This window comes from Manacus candei, unplaced genomic scaffold, assembly GCF_025592945.1.
Source record: "Manacus candei isolate 608988 ecotype Guabito, Panama unplaced genomic scaffold, ASM2559294v1 h1tg000005l, whole genome shotgun sequence".
Lineage (NCBI taxonomy): Eukaryota > Metazoa > Chordata > Aves > Passeriformes > Pipridae > Manacus > Manacus candei.
In genome coordinates this window covers 24,256,422-24,284,243 of record NW_026138053.1, presented here as the reverse complement: position 1 = coordinate 24,284,243, position 27,822 = coordinate 24,256,422, and the positions used below count along the sequence as shown (strand labels likewise).

General features: G+C 43.5%; 1 protein-coding gene across 3 annotated transcripts; it reads left to right on the top strand.

Annotated features, from left to right (window-relative positions):
* The first annotated feature begins 115 nt into the window (after positions 1-115).
* Positions 116-27,136, top strand: SOAT1 (sterol O-acyltransferase 1). Of its 3 annotated transcripts, none has more exons than XM_051806468.1 (16): positions 116-279; positions 3,673-3,806; positions 11,019-11,077; positions 15,496-15,644; positions 15,735-15,794; positions 16,093-16,200; positions 17,854-18,136; positions 19,209-19,287; positions 19,968-20,049; positions 20,729-20,774; positions 21,903-22,032; positions 22,439-22,536; positions 23,021-23,119; positions 23,616-23,751; positions 24,483-24,628; positions 25,427-27,136. In XM_051806468.1, exons 2-16 carry the CDS (start codon positions 3,683-3,685, stop codon positions 25,481-25,483), a joined length of 1,656 nt encoding a protein of 551 aa, XP_051662428.1. In that variant the 5' UTR covers positions 116-279; positions 3,673-3,682; the 3' UTR covers positions 25,484-27,136. The 3 variants fall into 3 exon arrangements, with proteins under 3 accessions (XP_051662428.1, XP_051662423.1, XP_051662414.1); XM_051806463.1 differs by lacking the exon at positions 116-279 and adding an exon at positions 420-521; XM_051806454.1 differs by lacking the exon at positions 116-279 and adding an exon at positions 3,191-3,217.
* The last annotated feature ends 686 nt before the right edge of the window (positions 27,137-27,822 follow it).

Sequence of the window (27,822 nt, the reverse complement as noted above, 5' to 3'; positions counted from 1 at the left end):
GGGGGGGGTGGGCCCTGAGGGGGGGTCGCGCGCCCCCACGTGCGCCTCACGTGCCGCGCCCCCCGCCCCGCCCCTCCCACGCGGAGCCGCCTCCCCAGCCAATGGGCGGTGCCGCCGCTCGCCCCGCCCCCTGCGCCGTGACGTGCGCGAGCCCCGGGAAGAGGCCCCGGCGGGAGGAGGCGGGAAGGGGGAACAGGGGAAAGGGAAGCGGCCGCACGCGGAGGAGAAGGAGGAGGAGAAGGCGGCGGAGAAGGCGGCACTGGCTCTGCCATCCCTGAGGTGATGCTCCGCGGGGTGAGGGCGGCCCTGACCGCGGCACCGGCACCGGGTCCGCGCCGTCCCTCCCCGCCCCCGGCGGCTCACGGAGCTCTGCGGGGCTGGGGCTCGGGGGAGGCGGGTGTGTGCGGGGAGTTCGCGGGGCAGGAACTGGCTCGGAGCCCGGGCAGCGCTTCAGGCGGATCCCATTGATATCCGCAGGTTTAGGGTGTTTTTTTTCCTACCGAGTGTTTTGCGCGTTGCGGGTGAGCTGGGGATGACCTTAACTTTGCTTTGGGGGATGACCTTAACTTTGCTTTGGGGGATGACCTTAACTTTGCTTTGGGGGATGACCTTAACTTTGCTTTGGGGGATGACCTTAACTTTGCTTTGGGGGATGACCTTAACTTTGCTTTGGGGGATGACCTTAACTTTGCTTTGGGGGATGACCTTAACTTTGCTTTGGGGGATGACCTTAACTTTGCTTTGGGGGATGACCTTAACTTTGCTTTGGGGGATGACCTTAACTTTGCTTTGGGGGATGACCTTAACTTTGCTTTGGGGGATGACCTTAACTTTGCCCTGGTCCCTGCCTGGCTCGAGGGCACCTCTGCGGGTACCGAGGGTCCGGGTCTGCGAGTCAATGTTATACCCCAGGGTCAAGAGCCGAAGGAAAACTTTGTAGGTCTGAATGGTCTAAATGGTCTTTGGAATAAGGTTGTTATTGAGCGTGTTTAGTGTTGGAGGCAGGGCGCTGGAACTAGGTGATCTTTAAGGTCCCTTCCAGCCCAAACCATTCCGTGATTCTTGGCTGTTCCTCACCGAGCCTTTTGAAATGCAAAGATGAACTTCCCACAGGGTGTTGCTTTTCTTTAGAAGCATCTTATAATTAATTACCAGTGTTTCGAAAGGGAAGACGGAGAAGCCTAAGGTTTGTGAGCCCTTTACGAGTACCGTAATGCAGCTGTGCCTGTAAAACCAGGGCGCTCCCGGTCGGAAACCTGTTAATGGGTTTGTAGTTCTAGAAACCTACAGCTACAGTTGCGGTTGTGGATGTCCTACAAGTGCTCAGAGTGGGGTGGAGTGACAGTTAATTAGTTGGGAGGAGAGATTTCTTTTTGTTGAGGAGATGAACATCTGGAGCTATCCTGGCATTGTGTCATGAATGATTCAGTTCTAGCAGAGATTAGAGGAAAGGTCTGATGCCCTCTTTAGGATCTGATGTGCTGATAGTTGCTTAGGTACTTGTGATGTTACACCTCCATTCATATGGGAAGTAGACTAGGAAAATTTCTGTTTTCATAGATTTTTCTCTAGCACAGCTCTTGTTTTGGTGTGAAAAAGGCTTTCTTGTCATCACTTAGCCTATCTGAATTAATAACTTTAAGTTGTTTAACTTTTTTCTTCCCCTCACATGATTTTTCCTTCTGGTATCCTGAAATCTGTTACTTTTTAACTCCTTTCTGTTAACCTTTCAGTGAAATACTGTAACCACTCCGCACTGGAGAGGAAGGAGCGTCTTCCTCATCTCTTTAAGAAGATGAAAAGTGTGCTGAGAAAAGAATTAAAGTTGTGGTCCCCTGTTATAGCTGGAAAACCTGCACCTGTAAGGGTGGGTGTGGCTCACAAGGAGAACTTAACTTGGATCAGGAGGCAGTGAGAGGCTCCAGGCTGCCCAAGGAGTAGCTTGTTGGTGCATGAAATTGGAAAGCAGCTCGATTTCCCCCTCCACTGCTCTGCAGATCCTGTTGTGTGAGCAGAGTGATCCATTCTTACCCTTAGATAGGGGTTTGGGCATCTCTGTTGTGTAAGAACACAAGGATTGGAATGTTTAGCTGCCCAGGATCTCCAGGTAGTTGTAAGTCCCAGGTGGGCAAAATGATTCTTTGCTCCAACATGATGCAGCCATGTCTGTACCTGGAAGCTTGTGGGAAGGCTGGGAAGTGTAAAGAGTCAAGTATTCCTGATGGGGACTGATTCACGTTTAAAAGCAAGGGGTTTGCAGCAGTAACTGTGTGAAGAGCTGGTAGGAAGTGGGTATAACCTGCCAGCTGCCTTTTGAGGCTGGTGAACACAGTTACTGTAGGAAGATTTACCATATTCTTGTCTGGTTCTTTCTGTTCTTCATGTAAATGCTTTTTGCATTATGTAGATCATGATAACGTGAGCTCTCAGGTGTTGTACAGAGCCAGCTCTGCAGCTTGTGGGCAGCTTGAGACCTCTTGAGACTGAGCTGAGAGGGGCAGTGCTGCAAGAAATGGTGATTGAATTAGTGACTTGTTGATTGGTGGTGGTGTTTCTCCCCTTTGTGCTGTGAGGCCTGCAAGGAGGATGGGAGACTGTTCGACTAGAGGGACAAACACAGGAAGTTGAGTCCTGGAAGCCTCTGATCATAGTCTTATTTCCCTTTTGCAGAAGTGCCACCCTCTGTATTGTGAGGAAATCCATCCTTAAACAGTTCATTTTTTCACAAGTGCATGAGTTTTCCTTGCCTGCCTGTAACAGCTCGTCTGTGCTGGTGCACGTACACTGTTCACCAGCAGCCAAACACATCTGCTGCAGAGTTTGTGCCAAGGTGAAAAAATACGTTGAGTTTGGAAATGTAGTCACATACATGCCTGTGTGGTTTTCTGGAAAAAAAATCTGAATGTTTTCCCTGGTTGTAGCTACATCTCCAAGAGATTCTTGAGCTGAATTTTCAGGTGGAGTGTCCTGGGATGTCGTTTGGTAGCCAAAGTAGAATGTCTTTGTGCCCTTCTTGTTAACTGAGAATTTTGTTTTCATCCTGCTTGCAGTGCTTCAGGTGTTCCCTGCTGGCAGCTCTGTCCCCAGCAGTGACCTTTGTCCCTAGCTCAAACCTGATTCTCTTCCTGTTTCTCTGTGGTTTGCGTTGTCTGTCCAAGCAGAACACAAGGATCCATTGAGGAAGCTGCTCTTGCAATAACAACTGAAAACTTGACAAGTGGGTGCTTGGCTCAGGCAAAATATTGCTGGTGATTCTGGCAAAGCAAACTGCCAGAGCTCTCAGAAGGCAAGTCTTGCTGTCCAGCTGACTGTCAGGAAGGATTTGCTTTTTGGTCTTTTGAAGGTTTTGCAAAGGCTTAAGTTATTTTAAACACTTATAAGGTCTGCAGGGACAAGAGGGAGCTGTGGGGAGATGTTTTGGTAGTGATGGGGGAACTTGCTTGGTTACTTTGTTCCTTTACTGCTTGTAGTAAGGGAGAGGAAGTGTGATCCACAGTCACTGACTCACCCAAGTGTGTGCTGAATTTCCTCTGTCCTTGCTCTGAATTCGTAATGGAGGGAAGAAACTCTAACTTTAGTGTGAAGAAGGCTATTTGAATTTATTACTGAAAAATGTAAAGAGTTAATGAGTTTTTTCTGTCCTTAATTATCTGCTCTCCTTTTCTGGCCTAGCTGGGTAACCATGGCAGGTGATGACTGTGTGAGGAAACGCCAGTCTGGCTCCACTGCACCCTGCAAGACCCCTGAGAATGAAGAAACACAGAGGAGACCTGAGAGCGAGAGGTCGTTTCAAAACTCAAGCAATGGTGAGACTCACTGGTTTGGGACTAGCTGCACCTCTGGCATGTGATCTCCTCTAAGGTGTCCTTTCTAGCTCATGGCTCTGTCCTCTTTGCTCCTTCATTTTGTTTTCTGTGTCTCTGGTGGAGCTCCCTGTGTACCAGCTGCACCCCTTCAGCAGGTGTGGGTTGTTTGGAGTGGTGACCTGCAGAACTTTCCCTAGGGAGCTGTGCTGCAGTGCTTGCAGGGATCTAAAAAAGTGATAAATTGTCACAGCAGGAGGAGATGCATTAATGCTGTAAATGGTGCAAATGCCTCTTGGCAGCACTTTTGAGTAATCCTGGTAAATGCTTTTTCTGGGACTTCATCTCACTTCCTTTACAAGCTTTAAGTATGAGGCTTCTCAAGATTGAACAAAATGGTGTTTAACATACCTGACAGACAGGTGGAGGTAGGATGGCACAAGGAATGATTCTCTGCTCCTCTGGGGTTCTGTTGGTGTCAGGACTGCTCCCTTCTGTCCAGTCAACCTGGGCTGCCAGAAAACAGAACAATAAACAGTTGGGTTTGTATTCATTTGTCCTGTGGTCACCTTAAAAGTTATGTGGCTTGTAGCTGGCTTTGTGGAAAGGTCAGTGCTGCCATGCCCTGTCCCATGGGTTACAGGGACAGTTGTGTGGCACAATAAGTGGTTTTGCCTGTGGACTCTGTGACTGTCTGTAATTCCTGGTTTATGCTGTACCACATTCTAGCCCGGTGATAAGGAGGTCAGCATTGAAACTGCAGCTTGTTTCCTTTCTCTTTGGGACACAGATTAAGCAAATAGCTAAAGTAGTTTATCACAATGTGCCATGTGAGTATAAGCTCCAAAACCCTGATGCCACTGACTCAAGGAGATAATTCTTACTGATATGCTTCTGAATATTGTCACTATTTCATAGTACTCCTTTCAACTGAAACAGGAGTTGGAGCAAGTTTAAGTTTAGGACAAGTTAGATTTCTTCTTGCAAAAAAATACATTGGAGAGAAAGTCATCCCACAAACTGCTTGGAGAACTGGGATTTTAATCTGATGGTAGTACAGTAATTTTAATTGGATCAAATGGGACTGTTTTAGAAAATTGCAGGGAGTTGGTGGCTACTGAAAAACAGTCATGATGGGTTTAGAAGTAGAGTAGTACCTTTTTAACATTTTTTTATGTATGGAAACGCCTTAACTGTTATGAATGAATTTGAGTTCTTGCAAGGTTTTGGGTGAATAATAAATATAGCAGTGATAATTAGTGCTTGATACGTGGGTGTGCCTGTCTTTAAAGGTCTATCCTTTCAACACCTCTTGAGATGTGGCAAAACATCACTGGAGGTGAGATACTGTGAGTGTGTAGCAAGTAAACATCCTGGGGTAGATCTCTTGAAAGTGTACTGAGCTCTCCTATGTGTCTGGTGGGTTGGCTTGGAACAGTGCAGTGTGGTTTTAATCCTGTACAAACTGCAGTGAAGGACAGCAGGGAGGAATCCTGGGTAGTTAAGACCAGGTGCATCTTACCTGCCAGCGTTGCTGCCAGTTGAGCAGAGGTGTCACAAAGTGTCACTGGTTTTTGCAGACTCTTTGCTCAGCACAGTGATGGAGACAACAGGACTAACACAAGGAGGTAGGAGGCATGAGTCTGCTGCCTCGAGGTGTGGGAGGAAGATGCATCCCTCTCCTCAGAAATTCCTCTGTACAATGGGGTTAAATCAGCATCTCTATGACCCAAAGGTTGCAGCTTTATGAAGTTGAAGTGTGGCCTCTTCATAGTGGCCCTTTCTGTGAAAGCAGGGCTGAGGTGGGAGAATTTCTCAAAAGAAGCAGCCATAGATGGTTTTTCTCTTTCTTTTGTCCTGGCTCTTCACGTGTGAATAGCTGTTTCTAAGGCATTAGCTGATGTGTACAAAGGCAGTGTGTGGCTAATGATCTGCTGTCTGGCAACAGCCTTTTTATACTGTAGCATCTTAGCACTGGGTGTTGTGGAGAATTTTAGACAAGATGCATATTTGTTGCAGTCAAGGGATTCCAGCCAGGTCAAGAATGTACGAAAGTAAGTATTGTAGCATCTTTGTGGCAGTTATTTCTGTAGAAAGACAAAATCACTAACGTGATTACTCAGCCTTGATCCTCTCTGATTATAGCAAGCACAATCTGCTTTTTAACTGAAGAGTTAATGTGTCAAGGGCCAATTGACTTGTTTCCAGAAGTGTGTGAACTTTCTACAGAAACTTCTGGACCTCTAACCCTTTCTTCATTAACTCAAATGCTTTGGCTGATATTAAATTGCTAAGAGGAATAATTTTAATACGTGTACTGGCTTTAATGCTACATTAGGTCTGCCTCTTCCATTGGTATAGTTGAGGTTACTTTTTTTCTTGCCTCATCAATGCTTCTGAAGGCTGTCTCCTTGTTTGGCTTCCAAGAGTGAAGAGTTTGTACTCGGGTACACCCAATTTTTTAGCAGTATTGTTTCTATTTTGTAATTATTCAGCCTGTAATTTCACTTTGACAGAGTAGCTGAACTTCAGTCTGATGTATCACTTCTCCTTTAATTGGCTCCAGTGTTGTAATTAAACAGCTAATTTGGTCCTGGCATAGAGTCAGCAGATGATCTGGGTGGCAATAATCCCCTGTCAAAAGCCAGGCCTCCTTAATAAAATTAGTCTTACATGTTTTCAGCTGGAGATACATAAATATCAGACTGTTCTGCCTAATGGGATGTTGGTATCAGGCAGTACTGGTTGGATGAAAACTCACCTGGAATGAGCATAATAGAAACTGCATGGGCAGATCTAAAAAGGTTAGAGATGACATGGATTCTCAGTGTACATTCAGAGTTCTCTGAGATGCTCAGATTAGTCATTCAGAAGAGTAAAATGGTGGTTTTGAGGTCTGTACTTGTTTCCCCAGAAATCAGGAAAGGATTAGAAGTGTCTCTGGAGGCTGATCTGCAAACAAGCAACGTGGCAAAGCTGTTTGGTGTAAGGCTGTTTGGTAATGCTGATCTTAGGAAGGAGTTATCTTCCCATGGAGAGGTTACTATCGATCGTTCTCGGTGCAAAAGTTCACGGTGATGCACGAGTTGCATGTGCCCACTGATGGAGGAGGAGGAGGGAACTCTTGGAGCAATTTGGAAAGCTTTAGCCTCTGCTGTCTGACTCACAGTAGTAAGTGTTCAATGTATGAACAGGCTTTTTCTTGCAGATTAATGAATTTGGGATTGAGCTGCTTGAATTGAGTGTCTTGGATGTGTTTCTGAGAGATGGATCGAACAGAGCTGTTTTGTCTTGCTGGGTTCTGGCAATTTTGTGCTCTCATGTTTTGGAACCTGTGGATTAGGTGAAGGCTCAGCAGTTTTTTCTGAGGAGCCTGTAGACATGGTAGCATGATATAGAGAATGCAGATGTTTCTTCCTGCTAGTGAAGAGGCTGTTTCTGTCCCACGTACCTTCAGAAGTGACTTTTTAAGCTCAGTACCTTGTCCAGCTGCAGTGCAGTGTCCTGTGGCTTGTGCATTCTTTAAACAGGTCACCTGAGTCTAATGATAACTTGCTTCTATCTGCTGAGTGGCCAAAAAAATTACCATAATTAAGAATAAGGCTCATTAGCATCAAATTATTAATGTGTGTTGTACCAGATATGGAACTCCTCCCCCTCTTTACAGCAGCCTTGCACTAGGTTGGCTTTAACACTGCCTTGCTTCAAGTAACATCTTTAGTGTTTTTGGAGAGGGAGCCTTTAAATCCAGGTGTCAGTAATGAAATCCTTCTGCCTATGTTGCTTTAACCTTTTGAATGGTCGGTTTCCTGATCAAGAAATAAGTTGGTTTTTGTTGGATCCCAAGCTGCTGTACCAGTAGATCATGTGAATGGTTTCCTGCTCTAGTCATCTCAAATGTCACTTATATCTGTAACGCGCAAGAGTAGGTTGAAAAAGGGACAATGAGATCCTTTAGGAAAGGTAGTTAGTCAATCTTTTGTGAAGCCAGAGTTGCTCAACTTCTCAACAATTAAGCAGCTTTCTCAATCTTCAGGTGATTTTTTTATTAGCCTGGTTTCCTATGGAAACAAAGTTTACATTCAAATTGCTCATTTGTTTTTTCTTCTGATTTTTGAACCTACTTGGAATTTGGGCTGTACAGAGAAGTCAGTCCTACAAGCATCGGTTTCTACAAGCCCAAGACAAGTGGTCAGCTAAAGACCTTGTTAATGTCTTTGCTGGTGGGAAGGCAACACAACTGCTGTTAAAACTTCTCCCCATGAGCAGAGCTCTTCCAAAGCAAACTCTGTTTCAGTGTCCTGTGAAATTGGCCACTATTTTGTACTAGTCTTCAAAGACAACTTTTTTATCACTTTGAATATATTTCCTGTTTTCTTAAGGCACATCTCAACTTCAAATGCAGAGATGTGCTTGCTTGTATTGTGCAGTCTATTTTTACAATGCTGTTGGAATCCCAAAGTGATACAGAGGGATCCAGTCTTTGTTTTCAGGGTCAAAGGAAAGTGAAGATTTGGATTCTTTAGCAGTGCACATTTCCTTTTAGACTCAAAATCATGTGATGAATCTCTTCTCCAGTGACCTCACAGAACATGAGTGGCAGCTTGCACAACAGAGGATGAGTGATTAAAGAAGATGATGAGTTTGTGTGTTCTCTGGTATCTGCCTTGTGACACAGTTGAGTTTATGGGGCAATGCAACACAGCAGAATGAGTTGGTTTGGAGTTGGTTTTCTTCTACAGGAGATCTTATTCTGGAAAAGATGTGACAAGCTCACAAGGGATTTTACTTTGTTGTATGAGATGCTTATACTGAAGACAGGTCTTGATTTTAAAACCTTTTAAAAGATGCTGTGTTTGTAGCCTATTCTGTGGTTAAATTAAGTGTCAGGAGGGACACTGCATACAGTTTAGCTGTTACAACATCAGCAGGTCAGAGGCTGGCCTTGTTTCCTGTGCAACCATTAAAGCTGCACATTTGATATAGGTAAAACTCCATCTTTAAGGCCTTGTAGTCAAAAGGGGTGTTTTATTAATAAATACTATGCCTGGGTAGTTATAATATCTGAGGCTTCAAATGCAAGATCTGACAGGAAATATATGGTCAAAGCAGTGGTTGTTTTATTTTTAGGTTAGCTTACAAAGGAAATAGTGTAATTCCTCAAGTCTCACGTGTCCTGTCCACTTTGGCCGTGTTGGGTGGCTTCAAGAAAACTCGATAAGAGTCTTGAGGGTTGGCAGCTGGATAAGAGACACAAATTCTTAACTTTTTGCAGGGGAGGGTTCATTAAACTCAGCAGCTCTGTCTGATCTAGCAGGTCAGCACAAGCTGGTTCTTCACACAGTAGTAATGGGAGGAGAGAAATTTGAATACAATTGTGGAGTGACACAGTGAGTAGAGTCACTGAGCTGATATGAAGGGGATACAGTTCTGCTGCTTGTGGAACAAACTGATTTTTTTCTTTTCTTTTTTTAAATTTATTGGGTGTGAATCCATTTTAGACCAGCAAAGTGCAGGAACTAAGTGGGTCAAGGGTATCTTAAATTTCTCTCAATTTGTTTTCCAAAATGCTGTTGTTCAGTAAGTGTATCAGCACGATGAGTTACCAGTTGCTGAGGTAATTTTTTTTTGTCTTGGAGCTGAGATGCTTAGCAACTGGGAATTCTATTTTTGGAAAAATATATCTTTGCATGCAGCCAAAATTTGTGGTGTTAAGCAGTTTCCTTGTTTGTTGTTACATTAGAGGGCTTCTAAGTAATGGGCAGTTGTTGCTGTTCTTAAGTCTATATTTTGTGTAGTACTTTTTATAGACAAAAAGACAGTCTTCCTGCCTGATTGATGGGAAGGGGAATTAATGCTGACAACTGAGCATAGCTGCATGAGGGTAAAGCTGCTTGTTTTGTTTAACTCCAGTATTAAAATCAGAGTAATTTCTGAAGCAGGTCTTCCTAAACTACTTAAAAGCAGTTGCTCAAAACAGTTGCTCATAAGAGCACCCTGAGAATAGTGAGCATCACAGAAGCACTTGTGTTAATGAAAATAAAACCACATTTTGTGTGCAGGGGATGTGCCCATACAAGGAGGCCACATTATGCACTGTGATAGTGCATGAATCTGTTTTCCTGCCACACAGCAGCACAACTTTGGTACCTCTTTAGCAAATCTGTGAGCTCATGCTTCCCTGGAATCTTATTCGGGAATCAGTTCAGTACCTTCTTTTTCTAGAAGTGGTAATGTTGTCTTAGAAACAAGTTGTAATCCCGGCTGTGTGTCTGTGTGAGGTAGTGCTGTAGCTATAATTGCCAAAGGATATGCACCAGGCAAGGTTTCTTGCAATCTTTTCACCCTGAGTGGTATTTTAGGGGGGTGGAGACTGCTGCTTTAGTCTTGCTTTTCCTCCATGTGCAAGACTCTGTTTTAAGTAACTTTATCTTCTGTGTTGTTCTTATTGGAGAGGGGAAACACCAGCTGGTGCTTGTCCTGAACCCTGACTAGTCTGAAATGCCTGATCTGTGGGTGCTGTTCCTCTTGATTTAATAGAGACATCTTATGGGTATGCCAAAGAAAGGTGACATTTGAGGCTTTACCTATATTAGTAATGATAAAAGATGATATTGATGGCATGTAAGACCTGACTGTTTGCTTAAGTGGTGAAACATATTGAGGAATACAGTCATACCAATATCTAGCACTTCTCCTGGGGGATGAGAGGAGTGGGAATATCCAGGTTTGAACACAGGATAATCTTCCAGCTTGCCATTCAGCCTGTCTTAAAGCTGATCATGACTTGACTGCCTTGTCTATTGGCAACGTAGAGACCTCCAGACAAACTAACCTTAGTCTGGTGTAAGATAAACCTCTGATAAAAGATCAGCACACTTGGATATGACCTTCTAAGGGTTGCTCTGATTGCTGCTTCAAGGCTGAATATGTTTAGGGACCTTGGGAAGATTTGCAGTGTGGCTGATGGAAAATAAAGCTTTCAAATATCCAGCATGTTATCAGCTGTTGACTGCCTGACAGTTCTGTGATCCTAAAACACTTGGTCGTAGTTTATGAACTTCCTGCAACTTTGATTTGAGCTTAGTGGGACCTTATTAGAAGTCAGAAATACTGTTGAAAAGTTGGTGTCTGAGCTACTGTATGTTGTGCTTTCTGTGTTTTCAGACATGCCGATAAAATTGCAAATGTTAAATGTTTGCTCTCCTTCTTCAGGCCGTGTCGATGTCGACCACGTGATAACAAGGAAAATGCAGCTCATAGCAGAAGCTGAGGTAAATATAATACTTGCTTGTGGGGTGGAGCAGGATAACTGACCCCCAATGTCTTTTGGAGAGTCACTGACCCTGGAACACAAATATCCCTGTTCAGTCGTAGTTTGGGTGCAGTGACTTTTCCACAGCCCTCTTTCTCTGTCCTACTTGGCACAAGAGGGGTAGTGTTTATCCCATGTGGTTCTGTCTTCCTTGACCCCAATAGGTTGAAGTCCAGAGATAAGAATGAACTTTGAGACCTGTAAATAAAATGGAAATTCCCTTACCACTAACTTCTGGCAGTGTGATTATTAGCCAGCCTGTTTGCATATTTGAAATGCTCTGTATCCTGCTATCCACTGAATAAAGGGTATCCCACAACTTCTGTTGCCTTGGCTGTGGAGATGACCCTCCTGAGCCTTGGTCTCACTCCTGTCAGGGAACAGTATCCTCAAGGAAAATAGCACCTGGTGTTTCTGACATCACCTGCATCTGTGTGAGCTGCCATTGTCTTAGATTATATTGAGGTGATTTATGCCCAAATTAAATGAAGCTGTCCAAACAATGAACTGCACCCTCCTTGTTAACCATTGTTTTGTGGCACTCATGTTCCTCAGGGCGAATCGTCCTGCACTCTTGCATCATTTTATTGCAGAGAATTCCGTGGTAAAGATGAAGTAATCTAATTGTTCAAGCTTTTTGTGAATAGTAGGGAGTGGATACTTAGAGAGAAAAATACCTTGCACCTTTGAGATGTTTTCCTGTTTAAAAGTCTTTTTTTTTCTACCTCTATAGGTAGTAACTTATAACAAGTGTAACTAAAGGGTTTTTAAATGTCTTCTGCAAAGGGTGCTTTTGTGCTGAAACTCCTAAAATTCAACCCATTAGAGGGATAGTCACCTTGGAATTTTATTTTGCATGTTGTGCTCTCCTGTTTATCCTTACTGAGGACATGGGAGATCAAGCCTTGTAACTCTTCTCTGCAGACAAAACAGCCACTGTTAATCACTGTGCTGGCAATGGATGTTTGCAGGAGAAAGCTTTCACTGTTAAGCACATGAAGCTTTGAAAGTTCCAGGGAGCAAGGGGACAACTTGATCTTGGATTTCTTTCTTCAGGAGTGTTCCTTATTTATTTTCTTGTTCCTTTTTTTTTTTTTTCCTGGCCACCAGTTTTGAGACACACTAGTTTGCAGAGTGATCTCTTATTTGCAAAGAGAATCCTAAAACAGCGGATCAGTGGTGCTTTAGTTGCTGAAGTTTCTCCCAAAACAGGGGGATTCAGGTTTTAAGCCCTGAGTTAGGCAGCTTGTAGATTTATTTAAGGTGCCTCAAAGCTACAGTAATAGAGGTAAGGTTGAGGAAAAAACCTACCTACTGCAAAATACCTGAGAATTCCTCGAGTGGCAGGGCCTTTTGTTGTGTGAACCACTGGACAAAGGCTTGGATTGCAGTTCCTCTTTTCTGTGATAGGTATCTGAGGTCGAGGCAGATGCATGGCTTGTGAAAAGCCTGGTCACTGACAACTCCATAGACATAAATAGGATTTGCAGGAGCTGGAAGTCATGCATAAGGAGGCCTTCAGGCACCTTCAGTCCAGTCTGGAAGTCCTTTGCTCATCCTAAACTGGGTTGAGAAGGGTGTGCTCTGTCACTTGGTCAGGGCTGGCTGTTGTCACGTTCCAGTGACCAAAATTACTAAATCTGTTAGAACGAGTAAAATGCTGAGGAATTGATGCAACTTTAAGCCACAGGGTTACTTCCCTCAACTTTCTCTGACTTCTCATCAATTATTGGCCAGCTTCTGCTTTTTATGGCTTAGCATTCTTTTCATGCTTGTTGGTTTGTAATTACAGTTACTGGCGAGTGTCTGTACTCTTAGTTGTATTTTATTTAATCTATTGAGAACTCATGCCCTGCTCTCCCAGTCCAAACACCTGCACGTGTTGGTGTCAGCCCTGGAGGAGGCAACCTCAGCAGAGTGCCAGCTAAAGGGAAGAGGTACTTCAAGGAAAATACCATGTTAAACTCTCCCGAGAAGAGATTAGGCTGAAAAAAGGGGAGACACTGTAAAAAAAAAAAAAAAAAAAAAAAAGACACTGTTTTGCTGGGAATGAATAGTGCTTTGTTTGGCATAGGAATTTGAGCACTCCAAGAGGAGCAGGAATTTCTCTTTTGGCTTTTTTAGTAGGGATATGTGCATGCATGCTGTAAAATTAGGCTGTGCTAGAGAGCACAACTGTCTTCTGTTACAGGTTGTATTCCCAAGTATTCAATATTTGGGTTTTTTCCTCCTGTTTGTAAAGGAACAAGTCCATATCTCTTGCCTCCCAGAAAAGCAATATCTAAGAGTAGCCAGATCCTAAGAGCTTCTGTTTTGTTAAGCACTGGTGAAGTTTATTTATCCTATACTGGAAGCTGCCGAACAGAGGGAAGATGTTTTTTGAAGTTAAATATTAGTCTGCTCCTTTACCTACTGCAGCATTTGTTTCAAGAGATCTCTCTGGATCTGACTACAGTGGAACAGGAGGAATGGAGAGTTCTGATCCACCTTGACCTCAGGGTCTTCTGGTTTTACGTGGGCTTACTTCAGATTGTCCTGTATTTTCTGCCAGAGTTAAACTTGCTTTCTTGGCTGTTGTTGCACTAGACAGGAGCATTTTGTAAGAATGCATCATCTGATCATGTGTTTTATAGAATCATGGAATAGTTTGGGTTGGAAGGGACTTTAAGGACCATCTCATTCCAGCCCCCCTGCCATGGGCAGCAACACCTCCCACTAGACCAGGTTGCTCCAAGCCTCGTCCAGCCTGGCCTTGAGCACTTCCAGGGGTGGGGCAGCCACAGGCATTCTGTGCCAGTGTCTCAACACCCTCACAGGGAAGAATTTCTTCCTAATATCTAACTTAAATTTCCCTTCTTTCAATTTGTACCCATTCCCTCTTGTCTTGTTACTACAGTTCTGATGAAGAGTCCCTCTCTGGCTTCCCTGTGGGCCCCTTCAGATACTGGACAGTTGCTCTGAAGTCTCTCTTGGAGCTTCTCTTCTCCAGAAACTTTTACTTTGCAACCTTATGAGAGTAGAAAGGAGTGGGGAATTCTGAAGGTGGTCAGAGAAACACAAATGTTTCTTAAGCAGCTGAGCAGTGGGAAAACTAGATAAAATAATACGTAATTATCATGTAGGAAGACTTGGACCTTGAATCTGGAGGCAAACTGGAAAAATCCCAGGCAAAGGATGGTCAGATAAGTGTTGCTAGTAGACACTTGCATAAAGAAAACCAAAAACAATATGCAAATTATGTTTGAAATAAGTTATAAGAATAACTCTTAAACCACTTCGCAAATCTCAGGGTCCTCTCTGTATGTAATAAGAGAGTTTGCACCACAACAGAAAGGAATCCAGAGCTCAGCGTGGCACTTTGTGCAGAAATAAGTAACTGAACTTTTTATCATTAAGTTTCTCCTAAATGCATCGAGTTTTAAAAAAACTGCTTGGGAGATCAGGTCTTTGAAAGTTCATGTTATGAGACTGAATAGCAGATTGAACTATATTGCAGACAGGAAAATACAGGAATTAATTACACATACTAGATTCAGGCAGGACAAAAGGGATATGAAAACATCTTGGCATTTTACAATCTGCCTTTTGAAGAGGAATTGTAGCCCTTGTCTGTATAACTTATTATTTGGAGGGTTAAGTAATGTTTTTCTTTCTAGAAATGAAGCTCTATCAGGTGAAGAAAGCAGGCTTTGACCAGGATGGCCTGTGCTTTATCCACAGCTGATTAGCTCCTTTTTTTTGCACTGTATCAGTGCATTTTGCCAAAAAATGGTGAAGGAGATGCTTATCTATGGTTTTTCATGCACCTGAAGAAGCCAAGGTCTCTAGTGAACCAGATACTTCAGAAGTTGCCTTTGTTAAAGTGAGAGATGAAAAATATGAATAGGCCATAAATGGTGCAACTTTGACATAACTGACTCCTAATAGAGAAGACAACCTGTATAAAGCTGTGAGAAGAAAAGGGAGTGTAGGAGATTGAACTGGAATATTTAATCCCACAAATTCTTGAACTTGTTGGTTCCCAGTTTTGTGCACTAAGGATATACCTCTGGTTAAAACTGAGAAATGTTTTCTGGGACTCATGTTTTCAGTTGACACTATAACACATGAGAAACACCTGCCACTGCAGACATGTGTATGAAGATCAGTATGTTTACTTTGTTTCTCTGTGTTGAATAAACGTTATTCAAAGTCCTGAGGTGTGTGAACAGGCCAGGATGAGCCCCTGATCTTGTCCAAGCAGGCTCCAACTGTTGGCAGGAATGTTTTCTTGATGCCTTGCTCTGTCCTGCGCCGGGATAAACAGGAATATAAATATTTTTATGAAAATGTATCCAGCAAGCTAAACGATTTCGTGCTCTGTTTTTACTCGGTCAGCAACTGAAGCCAGCTTTCATGAAGGAGGTGGACAGTCACTTCACAGAGTTTGTGAACAGCTTGGTGGCAAAATCGGCGCTGCTGGATTCCTCCTCTCCAGCCTCCCTCTTCCCAGCTTCCTGCTCAGAGAAGGAACTGCACAAAGCCAAGTAAGCCAGTTTTAACTGTTCCTATAACAAGGTTATGTTTCCTGGAGGCTTTATTTCCTTTTTTGTCTCAAATGTTCTCCTTTTTTGCAGGAACTCGAGGGCCCCTCCAGAACACGGGAAGATCTTTACTGCCAGGAGGTCCCTCTTGGAGTGAGTAACTTCACATTTTCCATCAAATTGAGTGAAAATACCCTTGATAGCAAATTAAAGAGCCTGTACTTTGGGGTGCTTTCCCCACAGCCTTACATTCAATCCCATGTGGACTAATCTGCTCAAGCTTCTCTGTTTCTTTCTAAAACATCTGTACTACAACCTGCAGGCTTCCCCAAATGTAAACCTTAATTACAGCCCTCTCAATCCCACTGGGATAATGGCTAATTATCCTTTGTCTGAGGATGAACTGAGGACTGGCACCCAATTTGTACGTTAATTTTCCTCTCTCCCTTAGTGAACTGTTTGAAGTGAGTCACATCCGGACAATCTACCACATGTTCATCGCTCTCCTCATCGTCTTCATCCTCAGTACACTTCTAGTAGACTTCATTGATGAAGGAAGGTAGGAATGCTTTGGAAACACAGGGACAAGGGTTGGGAAATGCTTCCAGAGCTCCAGAGGTACAGGAAGTAGCAGAATGGTGCAGAAAGAAGGGGGAATCCTTCCTTTGGGTGTTGTTGGACAGAGGGGTTTCAACTTGATATAGAATATATGCTGGAATTCCTGTTGAGGGGGTATGATCATTTCAAATTGGATAGCTAGATATTAGGAAAATACTACAAATTGATGTATTACATGGGAATTGTGGCCAGCACACTTTGGCCTAATGTGCTTAGTTCATCACAAGGCTGGCAAAAGGGAATGTGGACTACTTTAGCCCAGCATCTCTAATGAGAAGGTAGCTTTCAGCTGCTTGTGTTGCTTGAAGAAGGACTCTGTTTAGAGAAACTTTAAATACTTCAGCAGTCCTTCCTCTGTTTAAAAATGACAGCTCTGGAACACTGTACTTGTGCTTAAATAAAAATAGAACTTTGTTTTTCCTGGGGAAAAATCTCAAGGATGTTGGCACAACCTCTGCTAAGACAGGGCTTTGTAGGTAGCCAGTTGTGGAAAAAAATTGTGAAAGACTGCTTTCCTCACACTTGGTTGTTGCTTAAATGGTGTTTTGGCAAGCTGTATCTCATGTACACAAGGAGGATTATGTGTTTATCTTGCTGATTATCTGCTCTTTGGTGTACAAAACCAGAGCTGTATCTTGATTATAATCACTGTCCCCCTTGTCTGGGTATAAGAACAGACTTATGTGCCATTGAATGTTTAGCTGATCCTAACTTACTAGTGTATGGACACTGGGGAGAATTGGTATTTACCTCTAAAATCCCTGATTACTTAAAAAAAAAAATTGCTGTGACTTTAGCTAGATCTGGTCATTTGGATTCAGTTTGCAATTGAGCTACCACATGAGAGCAAATACTTTTTGTTGGTGTACTCTGTGCTATCATCTCCTCTGATCTTAGTTTAGAAGAGCTGCTTACTGTAGGAGTTAGCTCTGGTGACTGTGATAGTCAAGTTGAACATCCTTTTGTTTATGTCCTTATGTATTAAGCTTGAATAATGGACTGAAGTACCTGGTGCACACCAGTTGGATATATTTGGACTGACTATCTAATGATCCTGAGCCTTTTGGGTAACTTCTAAACTGAATCCATGTGGAATGCCCACAGATCTCACAAAGCAGGATTAAACTAGATTTGAGCGGTGCCTGTTAAAATACCCCATGCCTATAGAGGTGGGGAAAAAGCCTCTTTAGGTGTTAAACTCCTGGGAAGAACTGATTCTCAGTGGCCACATCCTGGGAGTGTTCCCCAAAAGCTCTTTTGGACCGTGGTTCAGCACTGGATCGTTCAGTCACGTGCTTGTTCTTAGCAGGGATGAGCTTGAGCATATTCTTAAAGCACATGCTGATCTTAAAGATGTGCTTAATTAAGCCCTGTGGGGCTTAATTATGTGCCCTGATGACATGAGTCCTGCATTTATTTTCTGGTATACTTGAGAGTGGTCACTTAAATCTTGCTATTGCCATGGTCACTTCTATTCCAACTGCCAAACAATTATGATCTGGAAGGTTTGTGTTTTGTAGCCACTTAGTGGACAAGAAGTATTTCTAATCAAACAATGGACACTGAATATTGTGTCTTTCCTTGTGCCTTCTAGGCTGGTCCTAGGATTTGATCTCCTGGTCTTCGTTTTTGGAAAGTTCCCAGTTGTCTTCTGTACTTGGCTGTGCATGTTCAGTGCCACAGTTGTCATTCCATACAACCTTTTTGTCTGGTGGGCCCAAGGCTACTGCAGTTCCTCCCATCGTGCAATCCACTCTTTCTTCTATGGGATGTTGTTCACACTTTTCCAAATAGCTGGGCTTGGCTTTGGACCAACCTATGTTGCTGTAGCCTATGCCCTGCCTCCAGCTTCCCGTTTTATTGTCATACTGGAGCAGGTAAGTCCCTACCCTGTATCTTTGGACATATTGAATTTCATTTTCAAAATGGAAAGGGTCCTTTTCCCTAAAATGTTACTTTTAATTGTTAAAGTAAGCCTGGGCTGTGGTTTGAGTTTGTCTGTGACTTGAGAAAGAGTAGACGGTGCACTAAATTTTGACCTGGAAACCACTTGTGGGTTTTTACCCTCTATTTAAGATTTTACTGTGTTTTTTTACTTCCGGGCTGAAATTCCATTTATTTCTAGTTGTCTTGTGGATGCTAAGTGCTTGAAACAAATTTTAGGAACATGTTGTGCCATAGTTCACAAGGAAGCTGTAACATTCCTCTTTAAAAAACAAAACCCAAAAAAAGCAAGAACACAGTTGTCAAGTGGTTCCTGTTTCCATTTCTGTTCCCAAGAAACAAGTGCCTTTGCTCTGCAGTCAGAACTTCATTGAATGTGGGGTTTGGTTTTTTTTTTTTTGCAGTGGTGGGGAACAGGGGAAGGATACAAAAGTGATCTGGTCAGACCATCAGGTTAAAAGAAGGATGGTCAGAGATGAGTGTAGCTTTAAGAATTAACCTTGGATTGGCCCTCCTTTTAGCTCTTCAGTGTTAAAGAAAAAAAAAAAACCCTGCTCTGCAGTTGTGCACTATTTAATGTGGCACCACCTTATCCCCAGGTAGTGGTAATTGCTGTACAACACATCTGGCTTCAAGGATTTATTTTCAAGACATTGAAACATCCTGGCCTCCTGAAATGGATAGGGGGTTTCCCTTTGATTTTAAGTTAATGTTAGCTGGTTAGTGACTTGCTGGTGTTATTCAGGGTCCTTGTGTATGTGGTGATCCTGTGAGCATAAATGAGATGTTTTGACTCTCCTGAGCCATGATTGTTACTGCAAGTTTCACTTTGCAGTTTTAAATTCATGTCAGTTAAACAGGCTTGTTTGTGGAGGAAGTAACTGTTTACTCCTTCTAGAAGGAGTCAATTGCAGAAAAAGGTGTTGAAGGTGTTGCTGTAAAATGTTTGATCCAGTCTTTATTGGAAAGTGAGAGTATTAAGCTGCTGATCTCTTGGCCTTCCAGGTCCGTCTTGTTATGAAGGCTTATTCCTTCATCCGGGAGAATGTACCCAGAGTCCTGTCCTCTGTGAAGGACAAGTCCAGTGAGTAACTTGCCCTACTTCATTTTACAGCAGGGCATAGCCAGCTCTAATTTCCCCTGCATTACTTTAAGCTGCCCTCATGAGCTGGAGAGGTGGGATTTGAATAGGTGACTTGTAATGGGGAGGTCAAAGGACTCTGCATCATAATTTCAGCCTGAACCTTTTCATTTGGTGTTAGGCTATGAATGTGACTGTTGTTCAGGTCTAAGTCATCTCTGGATCTGAAGTCTCTGTTCTATAGACTCCCTACTTCTGCTTTTAGGAGCAAAAAGTATTTGGAGGTTGCCAGCCCACCTCCAGCTTAGTGTTCCAGTTGAAATGACAGCAGTTGTAGAATAGAAACTCTTTAAGCAAGGCATGCTAGAGCTGAACTGAACCCATGTGTTGATACAGGCCTTACAGCTTCGTCTTCCCTAAGAGGAAAGGAAATGTGATACCAAGGTGTTAGCAGCTAGTTAGTTAGTTACCCTCACTTGTTAACTGGGCTTCATGGTGGGGAGACTCCATCTCAAAGGTCTACTTGTTTTATTCTCTGTAAATCCCATCCCTTTAGTTCCAGACTGAGGTTTCTGAGGTGATAAGGGTTCTGTGTTGTGAAAGGGTACTGGGGAGACTGAACTGTCATTAGGCAAAAAGATTGCCAAGTGTTCTTTTTGTTTTTTATTTCCCCCTCTTCCCAGGCACAGTACCTACTCCCAGAATCTCTCAGTACCTGTACTTCCTCTTTGCTCCCACCCTCATCTACAGAGACAACTATCCCAGGTAATGTGAGCAACAATAGAACATGAAAGTAGTCTGAAAACTGAAGCCAACATTAAGCATCCCTGGGTGTGATCAATTAATGTGTGAGAGCTTTCATAAAGATGTGGTTAAACCAGTAACCTGGCAAGGGCAGGGCTTGCTCCTGGAAACTTACTCTAATGCTCATAGTATTTTGACTTTACACTTCTGCTTTTATTTCCTTGGGAAACGCAGTTGAAGTGAAGCAAATAAAGAACTTGCTACGGATTATCTAGTGATGGACAGTTCCTGCAACAGGCTTGTGTGTTTTATCTGGTGCTAATAAGCAACCCTGTTTTGAGGGGAGAGGTTGAAGCCTTTAAAAGTGGGAACTCCCAAACTTTTCTGCAGGTTGCTGGCCTGCACTTTGGCAGTGTGAGGTCAGCAGTCCTTTACGTGCCTGTTGGGCAGATCCCCCCCTCCTACGTAACTGTGCAGTGCTGCCCTCCAGATACCTTTCCATTTATGGAATTGCTGTAATTGAAGGCAAGGAACCAGCAGTTTGGGCAGACATCCCCTTAGATGTCAGGAGATTGAGATTTCTGGAATTCAAAACCCAGCTTTTTTCAGAGAATAGGACAGTAAAATCAGTGATTGAAGGGGAGGGGTTTGCTGCTTTGAGGTCCTACTTAGCTATGGTATCATGTGTTCTTTTCCCTAGGAATCCCACGATAAGATGGGGCTACGTAGCCACCAAGTTTGCACAGGTGAGTAGTGCAGCTTTCTGCAGAGTGCACTTTTGGAGATGATGTGAGCTGTGTGGCTCAACAGCTCTCCCTTTGGCATTAAATCACTCTTTACTTGGTGTGGGCTTACCAGAAAAAGAATACCTTTTAGTGACTAAAAAAGAAACTGTGATCTTGGTGCACTAGTGGTTGTGTCAAAGAAAGAAAAGAAATTAAAAGTCTTTACCTAAACAAGCCTTTAGACTCTATTCCAGATAAAAAAGCTCTGTGTGTGTGTGTGGAGCAATACCCATGCACTGACCTTCTTTCTTTACCCTGATTGTAGTGCACTGGCACAACTGCCTCCCTGCAGATACTCAGAGCAGTTTATGAAATAATGAGGCCTGGAGTCCAAACCTGCAGTGCTTATTTGAGCTTAAGGTTGACTGGTTCTTCACGTTTGTGGCCATGAGCTTCAAAAGCTTCTTGTGGATGTGTTTCCAAGCAATGGATTTGTGTGACTGAAACCTTTCCTGTCACACAGTGTGTTCTTGGTTTAAAAAGCAAAACAATGTAAAAAAAAAAAAAAAAAGGGCAGCACAAACAGACCTTTGGCTGCTTTGCTCTTGGACTAAAGAGGGTGACAGAGCATGCACCTGCCTTCCAGCAGAGCAGTTAAACACTGACTTGCATTTTGACCTCAGCATCCAGAACATGTGTTCATGAACCAGAGAAAACCTGAGGTGGTTTGGCCTGTAATGTCCTTTGGGATGAAAGAAAAGTAAGATTTAATATTAGATTTAAGTACAGTAAGTATTTTTCAATTATTTCTGCCCTTGTCTTGGACCTAGATCACAGGCTACTTCCCTCACTCTGGCATTGGCACATGTCTTTTGTGTCATAGCTTGTGAGTTGATAGGACTGGGAGGAACTGACAGCTGCTGGAGTAGAAAAGACAAGTTGATTTTGCTGCTGGCTGTCAGTGAGCTACTGGGGTTGCTGTGGCTTAATTTGTGCCTGGATCCTTAGGGAGGTTTATTGGCAGCAATGTAAAATAAATTATTTTGGCTTGTGTTGGCAGCTGCTGTTCTCTCCTGGAGCTAGAAAGTGGTAATGTGTTAATTGTGTATTTCTCTTATGAAGTCAGACTTTTGGGTATTTTTGTTCCAGGTGCTTGGTTCACTTTTCTATGCCTACTACATCTTTGTGAGACTCTGCATTCCTCAGTTTCACAACAGTAGCCAAGAAACCTTCAATCTTCGAGGGCTGGTCCTGTGCATCTTCAACTCCATTCTGCCAGGTAAGGCCTGAATCCATGAGTGACTGTTGCCTTTGTGGGAGAGATGGAAGGGAGAAGTGCTTCATGTGAGATGTATTCATGGCAGGCAGAGATCAGCAAAGGAGGTCTTGTGCACAGATTTCAGCCTTACAGTGTTAAACTTCAGAATCAGCAGCACAAAATAAAAACTGGGCTTTGAATTTAACTGTCTTCAAAGTTGTAGGCTCTGTGGCAGCCTTGCTGTTGCTCTCTGGGTTAAACATGGCCTGGTGTGGTGAGAAACTGGAACACTTCTATGCTACCTGTACAAAGCAGGAAATCTCATCTGTACCAGTGCCTGTAAGAACAGCCTGGACTGTGTTATGTGCTCTTGCTTGTAGCTGAGAGAAAACACTACAAACCCTGTCTGCATCTCCCTTGTTTCCAGGTGTACTGATTCTTTTCCTGGTGTTCTTTGCATTCCTGCACTGTTGGCTCAACGCATTTGCCGAGATGCTGCGCTTTGCAGACAGGATGTTCTACAAGGTAAGAACCAGCAGCTGTAGCTCATAAAGCTTCTAAAAGTCATTGTCCTGATGAAAAGGAAAGAGGAGGAAACTGAAGATTGTTTTACCAAACAAAACATCCATGGGATTTTGCTTTTGTGCTGTTAAAGCTCAAGTTTGTTGCTGTGTTGTAGAAGAGATTTGATTTCTGCTTGGCAGTCTGAGTTGCTTTAAGGTGCTACACCCTGTGCACAAACAGAACCAGCCACCAGACCTACCCAGTAGCTCCACTAGCACTGTTTTTGTTCTTTTATCACATCAGCCACCTGCAGTTTGGGATAAAACCTAACTTGGTATATTAAAGTAGAATGTTGAAAGTGCAATGGAAAGTGTTTTTTCATAGCCAAATTGATACGTTAGCTTGGTATTATTCTGTTCAGCATTTTTCAATTTGACATCCTAGAAAAGCCCTGTAGAATGGTTTATACTTAATTAGATTTATAGTCTTTCAACTGTGCTTTCAGGACTGGTGGAATTCCACATCCTATGCAAACTACTACCGAACCTGGAACGTGGTAGTGCATGACTGGCTCTATTACTATGCCTACAGGGACTTCCTTTGGGTGAGTAACAAGCAGATGTATTCTTTTGTTAATTAAACACTTAACTACTGGGCAAAACAGTACCTTTGTCAAGGTGCAGCATCCCTGTCCATTTAGAAGCACGAAAATGTCTCACCTCAGCTGTTGTTGGTATCCACTGTGCTTTTTAGAGAGATCCATTGCTCATTTCCAAGTCCTTGATGTGTGCAAAATGTGGGTCTGAGATGTAGGAATGCAGGGATTGACTCAGAGCTAGAACTCACATTACTGTTTTGATGAGCTATAGTAGATATTTCATGAGTGGGCTCAATCTGAGAACCTATGCAGGAGACCAGAAATGTGCCTGAGGAAAACCACCTAAACCCCAAGGTGCTCTGTAAAGCACTTAGCATTTCATGTGTGCCTCTTGGCTGGAGGAGGCCCTTCTTAGCTCAGGAAAAAAGAATGAATGTTGCAGCAAACAAACATAACCCACATCAGAGTAGCTCCTAATACTTGGTGTTCTCCTCTCTTCCAGTTTTTTGGTAAGAAGTTCAGAGCAGCAGCTATGCTGTCTGTCTTCACCGTATCAGCTGTTGTGCATGAGTACGTCCTGAGCATCTGCTTTGGCTTCTTCTATCCAGTTCTCTTTTGCCTGTTTACATGCTTTGGAGGTAAGTGCCAAGGAAGAGAGTATGAGAGTGGGCTGTGGGTGGTTTGTTTGTTGTTGTTTGTTTTTTTTAAAGCATATTTTGCCCTTCTGATTATGATCCAGTTGTTCTTTAGGCACTAACACACAGGACTGTTTCTTGTCCCAGGGTTGCAACTGTGTGTCCAACTTTTGTGACCTTCAGCTCAGTAGGTATATATCTACATACACACAGAGAATTTTGAAGCTTTGGACTTAAATGAACAAGGTATTGGTGAAGAGGAAGAGAACCCTATATGATAGAGTGCTGGTCCTGCCAAGCTGCAGCTGAATTGCTGTGTGTCAGCAGGTTGTAGGTCTTCCTCTCCAAAGTCATAGTGTAAGACAGGTATTACTCTGCTACTACATTGGGGAAGAACCTATTTAGAAGTTGGAGCTCTGGCATTTCATTTTGGATTTTGAGGTAGAGGGCTCTAATAATCTCTAGGCCACCTCTGCCATGTCTTGTCACCCATGTAGCACAGATATTGATCCCCAGAGGCACAAGCTGGGCCACTTTGTTGGCAAACAATAGTAGTTGCTCTGTTACCAAGAATAATCAGATTTTCTTGCACTATACTGACCTCATGGAGCAGCCTTGTTGCTCCAGAGGTGAAGTAAGAAGATGAAGGGAGGGGAAGATCCAGTGAAATCAGTTGATCTTTGGTTCTTGAGGTTTGCCTCTGAGCAATGCTTCTGGTTTCAACCTCTTTCCAGTGGTCTTCAACTTCACCCTCAATGACCGTCGGAAAGGGCCCATCTGGAATGTGCTCATGTGGACTTCCCTCTTCCTGGGCCAAGGTGTCATCATCTGCCTCTACAGCCAGGAGTGGTATGCACGCCAGTACTGCCCTACGGAAAACGTGAGTGCCACACCTTCCCTGTGGGATAACCGAGGGGCTGGCCCTGTCTTGCTGTGGGGACATGGCAGAAGTTACATGGCACGAGGCTTTTTGGCAGTGAGCTGCAGCAGTTCTGTAGGAGCTGCAGCAGTTCTGTAGGAGCTGCTCAGTCTGCAGGCTCCCTAACAGAAGTGCTTTCAGTAGTGCTCTCTCTATGTGGGTAGTATTTCACTGCTTGAAACAGAGGGGGGTTTTCCCACATTTCTGTGGATATAAACCACTATGCTAAACCTCATTTAGGCTGTGGGGATGGAGGTCAGGAGAAACTTTCATGGGAGGCCCACAAAAACTGTGGCTGTCGTGCCTCTCCCAGGCTGGAGTGGGCGGCAGTGAGAAATGGTTGCCTGTAAATGGTCAGTTTGGGGGTTTGTTGGGGTGTTTTCTCTGACTTGTAACTCCTTTCCTTGGGTACCAGACTCTGTTTTACATAAAACTTTCTGCTGTACTAGCTGATTTCAGTTTTAACTGAAGGTATCCTCAAGCAACCCCTATTTTGTTTCTCCTCAGTTAAGAGTTTACCATTGTAAATGACTTGGCTTCTTGATACAACGTGCTGCTGGGCATGCATTTATCTGATGCATGAGGACTTGTGGCTGTAGCTGCACTTCCAGGCACTGTTTAGCGAGGGTTAGAACAGGGTTGCAGGGTGTAGACATGTGATTTGATCTTTCCTGCTAGGGAGGTTTGACTTCAGGGGCTCACACCACAGCTGGGCCTGTGGGCCTGTGACTAACTCACTGCTTCTCCCATGTTTTGCAGCCCACCTTCCTGGACTATTTAAAGCCACGCTCGTGGTCGTGTCATACGAAGATGTGAAATGGTGTCCTCTGGCCATGTCGTCACAGAAGAACAGAGTTGTCCTCCAAGTATTTGGACCAGTGATCTAACTCACTACAGACTTTTTCTAAGGGAAGTTGTGCCTCCTGATTATTGGGGAGAAACTGTAATTTTTTTAAAACGTTGCTGGAGCAAACCAGTTGACCTGGATTGCAACAGACTTCATAGGCAGCATCTATTACGTGCTGTCCCACTTTGAGCCATTTCCATGCCAGTAAAACATTGAGCTGAAGGTGGAGTCTACTGGAATCCTACTCATCCAGGGGTCCCCCCAGGTTGCTGCTTTTCTGGACAAGAGACAAGCTAGTCAGATTTGCTGGTAGCTCATTGTTGGCATCCGTCCATCTTCCTTAGCCATCCCTCTGCAGGTTTTTTTTCTCCCTTTTGGTAACAGGGTGTCTACAAACCTTCTGTTCTTGGTGATCCTGCCTGCCACTGTGACAAGTGGCAGAGCAACAGCGTGTTTGCCTTCTTGCTCTGAAGATAGCCAAAGTATTCCTGGCTGGCTTTGAACTGTGTTCCATGTGTGTTGGCTGCCAACAGATATAAAATGGGCAGAGGGAGAGGGGGACTGTCAGTGTGCTTGTGGCTGCATTGCAGTCAGGTTTGGAAGCAGGGCATGGTGTGGGCAGTCTTTATATGACTTTTTACACTGAAAATTTCTGTTTTATCTGTATTCATTTAGTTCCCAACTGTCTTACAGCATTTTTGTTCTCTGAAAAACTATTTGAGGAATAGTTTTTCTTCTTGCTCTTCCTTTCTCCTGCTCTAGATAATCAATTCTTTCAACATGATTAACTTGTAAAGGAGCTTTTACTTTAATTTGGCAGGTGCTTTAAGGTATATATACGGTTGTTAAGGGTTTCTTTACTAAGAAAGACTTGAAATACTACAAGCCAACTGTAAGAAAATGGGATCAACATTACAGGTACATGGCCTACTCTCATTTGGCCACGTGCAGCTCAACACCTTGGTGCCACTTGCCCACATGTGTTGCAGCAGCTTCTAATGCTGGGGATTGAAGGTCAACTGGTGGAGGAACCTTGACTTTGGTGAAGAGGGTCACCTGATAGAGATACCTTAACTTTGGTGACAAAGATTTCAGAATTATTCAGATGTTCTTTATTGGCACTTTTTGGTGACAGTGTTTCCATACTGACCTACAGCTCTGGGTATTTGACACCAGCAGTATTGGGATAGCTGATGGACTTGTCTCCCAAACCACTTCAGACGCTCTTTTGGGCTTCTGTTTTCGCTAACCTGAGTCAGAAGTAATTTCATGGGAGAAATTAAACTCTTCCAAGTGTTCAGTCTTCAGTAAGGAGTCCTGCTCTTGAGGAAGGACGTTGTCAGGGCAAATTTGCCAAATACAGTGTTTGTGTGTGTGGCTCTCCTCTGACAATAACTCCTGCTAGAAATTGCTCGCTGAAACGGTTGAGGTAATTTCAGAGGAAGAGGTTCACGTATATACTCGAATTTGGCAGTGTTAGTTTATAAAATCCTGAGAATTAAATGGATTACTTTATCCTCATTCAGCTTGAGTAATCCTATATCTTTCACCATACCTTATGTGGGAGGAAAGAACAGAAGTTCTGGAACAAATAAGCTTCTTTATTGAAAAAGACAAAATCCCCACTCTTTGGCTAAACAGCTTTGTCACCTCCTTGGCATAGGATGAAACTCTGTCCAGTTCTTTTTCATTTGGTGCTCAAAACACAGATTTAACTGCACTCAAGGGGGGTGTGATGGATTAGGGACTTGGCTTGTTGTCTTCTTGCCTGTGTCAGGTCTTAGTGCTGTCTCAGTGTTCTCAAAAGGAGACCAAACCCTGGTGGTGGCTCACTTTGTGCCCAGTTTTGGTGTTGCCCTCACAGCTGGCACTGTCAAATGCCCAAAAGGAACATCAGCATTTACTGTGTCAGCATCTTCACTGTTTGAAGCCTCGGGGCTTGACCATCTGGCAAGCAAAAGGCAACCAGAAAGGGATGCTCAGCTGTTGGCACTAGTCTTAGTTTTTGACAAGTTGAGGTTTTTAGCCTTGTAGATCAAGGTATCTGGCAACCGTGCTGTCAGGGCATTAACAATTTGGATTACTTTCAGTTCTGTGGGGTTTTTTTAATTGCTTCTGAATGTGGGCTTATTTTCATTTTTCTTAAAAGTGCTGGAGGGGAAATACTAAGTCTTTTGCACGTTGCTCATTTAATTAGAGTCAAGTATACCATGCTGGAGTTTTCTTAGGCTGTGAGTGCCAGACCTAGCAGTCCAGTGTTCTGGTCAATAAGGAGGATGTGAAGGTTCCCACCTGCCCTTTACAAGTA